This window comes from Echinococcus granulosus (genome assembly GCF_000524195.1).
Source record: "Echinococcus granulosus chromosome Unknown EG_S00190, whole genome shotgun sequence".
Taxonomy (NCBI): Eukaryota; Metazoa; Platyhelminthes; class Cestoda; order Cyclophyllidea; family Taeniidae; genus Echinococcus; species Echinococcus granulosus.
Window position 1 is genome coordinate 53,656 of NW_020170570.1, and position 5,075 is coordinate 58,730.

General features: G+C 42.9%; 1 protein-coding gene across 1 annotated transcript; it reads left to right on the plus strand. All coding sequences in view use genetic code 11, as the record gives it.

Annotated features, from left to right (window-relative positions):
* Nucleotides 1-2,536: 2,536 nt before the first annotated feature.
* EGR_10107 (hypothetical protein) lies at nucleotides 2,537-4,864 on the plus strand (the record flags this gene model as incomplete). Its single annotated transcript, XM_024499356.1, has 3 exons — nucleotides 2,537-2,557; nucleotides 3,022-3,251; nucleotides 4,462-4,864. 3 exons carry the CDS (start codon nucleotides 2,537-2,539, stop codon nucleotides 4,862-4,864), a joined length of 654 nt encoding a protein of 217 aa, XP_024346231.1.
* Between the last annotated feature and the right edge of the window lie 211 nt (nucleotides 4,865-5,075).

Here is a 5,075-nt window from a genome sequence, read left to right on the forward strand (position 1 = left end):
CCAAAAACCAGGTTTATTGATGGTAGGTTCTCGTCTCTTCTATATCCTCTGCTATTTACATGCTACTTTGGAGCTTGCGAAAAAAAATCTTCCTTAAGCAATATGCAAACTTGCAATATTTAGTTCGTTCTAAGTTGCCTTCTAAATGCTGTCGGAATTGCTGCTAGGTAGCTACTGAGTATCTTCTAATTTCATCGTTCTAATAATGAGAATTTAAGCCAGTTAGTTTAAGGACGTGGAAAATTTGCAAAAATGTCATCGGTAATGAGAGGTGCTGAGACAGCAACTCATTCACACCTAACGGTATCGCTAGCAGAATGATCAATTAGATTCTAAACTTAGGCGATCGTCGAAGATGCGTTTCCAATATAATTGATAGCAACTGCTCTTTCTATGCACATTTGGAGATGGAGAGCTAATACTGGCGGATTAAATGTCGCCTTAGCGTTGATTTCCATGTGCACGTCCATAGCAGAGCGCACTTCACCTCAAGCCCTCCACCTCCATGCTCATGCCCCAAGCATCATCTACTCGACTCAACTTCATCACCGAATCTCCTTCTACACTTTCATCAATGCACCATCGAAGTGCCCTTGCAATGACATGCATCAACCCACTCCGATACTTAATGTGAAATTGAATAAAGGACTTATTTATTGATAGGATCTATCGAGTAATGTGCGGTAGGTGACAGGTTGTGTTGTGTACTGAAGAGCACGATGCTATTGTCCCTCAAGACAAACTAATTTTACTTCGACTGCCAGTGGAATGCTTTTTGTTTCTTAGATAAGTAGTTTCAGAGAACTTCATCCTATATAAGGGCTTATTTCAGTAACAAAATTTGTTTTCCTTGCCTTCTTGCTTGCTTACATGCTCATAGAGATAGTTTAAGACAAAATGCAAGAAAATCTTAACAATACCTCAGCTATCCTGTTTGTGACACTAGGGTGAGGTGATTGAGAGACAACTGGGACTGCATGAAACAACAAAGTGTGTATTTGAAGGTTGCTGAATGATTGAAACTGTGCTGTTGAGTTGTTGCAACACTATATACAATTGGGGCAGTGTGTGAGATGGAATTGAGACTCTGCCAATTCGAACAAATGCGAACCGGCAAATGAGTGTGATGCACAAAGGAAATCAAAGTCGAAATGACTAATGAACGATTTGGACTATGCTGCGAAGCTGGCACTCTCAGAAACCTAACAACTGTCCGTTAATTAAGACCTCTCCTCCTTCCTCTCTCTTCTCTGCCCTCTGCTTCTCTCTTCTTCATTAGCATTCCATTCTTCTCCCATTTCACGTGGAGCACTCTAAATTAGTCAGAGGCGTTTATGCAGTTTTCCTCTTCCTATTATTAAACGCTTCCAATTCATGAAAATTTTTGCATGCTATTATGGCGGTCAGCGCCTAGTTAATCAACCCACATCTAAATATTAGGGCGGACACTAGAAGGCCTTCCCTCAAAAATATAAACGCTGCAAGACCAACAATGCATAATCAATTCCATCAAATCTTTGGTATTCGTTGAAATTTCTACGTCTTGCTACATGTATAACTGCTTTTTCCATTACATGGAAAGGAGTAGATTCGAATCTGATTTCCTGTGGAATTTCACTTGAGAACCTTGAATATGGATTGGACTGTACTCAGTGTAACGCTTTAAAAGAAACTTCACGATACATCACCTTTTGGTGTAAGCAAGGTGATAAACACAATGAGATTCCCCTATGATAAACAAGTCAAAGTCCTAGCACTCGTTTGATGTCTAGTAAGCTAGGCTTTAAAAAATTTCTTTAATCTGGGCTATTTTGCAGCAGAATGTAACCCTCGTCAAAGACAGGCGTCTGGAACTCCCAGTAGACATGTGACAAGCCTCATTATCTTAACTCTTTCATGCCCCTGAAGGTAGCAATCACCAAATTCATCGTTGTTGCGCAAGGTTTCACTGCTTCCCTTTTGTAATCCCCATATCCAAATCGGATGCAAATGAGCCAATTTATGCAAGCCCTCCTCCACATACACTTCAAATGCTCTTCCCTCAGCTGCATTTTTAAATTGTGCGCCACGTTTGCTTATTACTGACCACATGCTTAAAGCTCTCGAAGAGTCACAAAAAGGCAAAGAATGTGAGAAGGGAAGTTTGGAGGTAGTGGGCACTTAGTCTGGTTGGGGTGAGTTAAAAAAGCTGACACATGTAGGTAAAATTGGAGTGAATTAAAACGAAGGCATTTGTATGCATACAATCACCACCACATCTGCTGCTCTAGAAGATGCCTCACCTCCACTTTGATTGCCACCATTTATTGATAGTCAACTCTCGTTTCAAAACGCCTAGTGTTGCACAAAAGAATTTCTTAGGTGTCTGGAGAGCATTGGGAATGCACATTTTCTTGCCTGCCCTCTTGCCTGTGGCCATGACCTTGGACGCAGAAAAGCATTGGTTGCAATCAATTATGTTGCTCTTTGACGGTCACAGGATGTAGGTACTAGGATGGTGGATTAAAACTGGGAAGCAAATCAACCACGTGGGTGGATGGGTGGTGTTGGTGAGTGGGTGGGTGGTGTTGGTGTTTGAAGTACGCATTTGTGCGTGATTTGCGGATGGTTCCAGTTTCGATTCGATAGTGTAGAAAAGTGAGCCACCTTAGGCACAGGAGCCTCCACGATTCACACGATAACAGCACATAGTTGCTGACTCTCACTAGCATCAAACTAGTGTCGAAAGAAGGAATGAAAACGACTTGAAAAGACGGGAAGGAGAGAGTGAGAGTGGAAGATGAAGATTAAAAAGTAATCTAAATTGCATAGAGGAGAAGAAAAGGAGGAAAGACGACTATCAATGGAGGGGTGGGAAAGAAGGCCTGAGCGATTAAATAAAATCATTGTATGAAAATAAATTAAAATGAATAAATGGGGAATAAATAAATGGGTTGGTTGTTTGCCTAATCAGGAATGGAGTGCCTTCTCTTATGTCCCTTTTTAGCAGTTCCTCTTTTACTTTCCTTATATCGCTCCTAGCTTCTCTTACCTTTTCTGCAATATCACTCGGACAACTCCGTCATTTCTCTTTGTGGCCCACCGCATTCTGACGCCTGCTTCCCCACCTCTTCTCGCAGTTCTTCCATGCTCTCTCTCATTGGTGGCATACATAACGAAGCTGAAATACTGTTAATATGGCCGCAGCATTGTAGTGTTGACCTTCATCTTGGAACATGGTTGGTGATCTTCAGTCTAGAAATGCATTGCATGTACGTTAGTCTCCTTAATTGGTGTCTGCTTAGCCCTCCTCAAGCATTTATTTTCCTCTTCATTACAAGCTCTTTAGTGTCCTTACCTTTTGTGCTTTATTCAAGTTTGCTGGACATGGACCTTCATTGACCTGATTGAAGTAATGCACAGGGGAGTACTTTTTCAGTGAAATAGCAACTAGCATCACACATTGTCATTCCTAGTTGATGTGAATGGAGTCGTGTTGTTGTGTCGGAAGAAGTACCCGACAATGAGAGGGTATCATAAAACTGGGGAGTCTTGACGCCATAAATGTTTGTACTGCACCACGCCTCCTCGTATCAGGCTTTTGTACAACCCTCATTTCGATACACAAAAAGGGTAGAGAGGGAGTAGGGGAAAGGAGCGACCGCATGAAAATACCCTGTTCTTTGTTTTACAATGCGATTTGACTTCACTTTGTGAGGAAGTGCAGGGTACACCACAGATGATTTTTGCAATGTTTCAAAGGTTTAGTATGACAAATGACTAAAATGTCACTTTGAATAGCTTGATTGGATGTTGCAGCACCAGTTGTAAACCAAGCCGATGCGAAATGTCACTTTGAGTCTTGAAGTGGAGAATTAACTGGCAACTGCCTTCTAAAACCCATGATGTACTCGATGAAGGCAATGCTATCGTTCCAACGAGTTCCGTCTGCTTCTATGCCGATTGCATGTTGGCTTTGGCCGGAAGTGACTCGATTCTCGAAATAAAGTTTTGCAATGTGTAACTTATGTATAAAAGCCCAAGTGGCCCTTCTTTTGGCCCACTTTACAATGGTAAGTGTTCCAGACTAGAATAGACAGGACTTAGACCAGCCACTGACTTTTGACGCGCTGCATGCACATTGAAACGACAACTGTCATAGCGCACTTAACAGGAGGACCTTGAAACCCATGTTGCACACTTGTGTACCTATTCATTTGGCTGGGAATAAATGGTGGGGAGATGCTCTGCTGCTAGCCCCAATGACGGGCTCCAAATTAGCCTTCAATGATCGGTTCAGTAAGGACGGATGTCTAATATGTTTAGGAGCAAAATGTTGACAAAACAAAAGTCCGATTTCACGATATGAGGTGGTAGACCTTCAGCCATATCGGTATGTGATTAGTCAGCGAGTGGTGGGTGGAGTGCGTTCTTGAAATAAAACGTGAAGAAATCAACAACTCGTTTGTTCTCATGTTATAGTGTAAAAATTGCACCTAGTCCGGACGACCCACTGCATCAGGAGCTTGAAAGAGTGGAGAGGATGCCTCAGGCTCTCTACCGCCATCCCGACGCAAAGGAGAAGGAGGGAGTCATCGGTAAGGAGTTCGTGTGGAAGGTTGAGGTGACCGCGCAGAGGCCATCTACAGAGGCACGAGGTTTGGAGAGCTTCACGCTGCCAGATCATATCACCTCGAAGACCAGAGTGGCTGCACCGTCATTGTGTACGGTGCCACGGAAAGTCGGGAAGAGAGACGGAGGCGTTGGTGAAGTCAGTGGCAGTGACATCAACAACACCAGCACGACGTTGGGTACACCACAACTGGCTGACAAGCAGGCGAGGACATGTCCTACTATTAACTTTGCCATAGCTTACCTGTGCTAAGACCCCTTCGACATTAGTAAAATGAAAGGCAGAATAGCAATTCCACTCTAGCAAATGGCTAGCGTTTGAAGGTTGTAACACCACTCTTTAATTTACATTGAGAGTATGAAATTCGCCCAATAGGGCAAATAACTGTTTCAAATATTGAAAACGCCTACCTCTACACAGCCAGAGCTCTGGTCTGTACTCCAACTCGTGTTTCTCCTTTTGC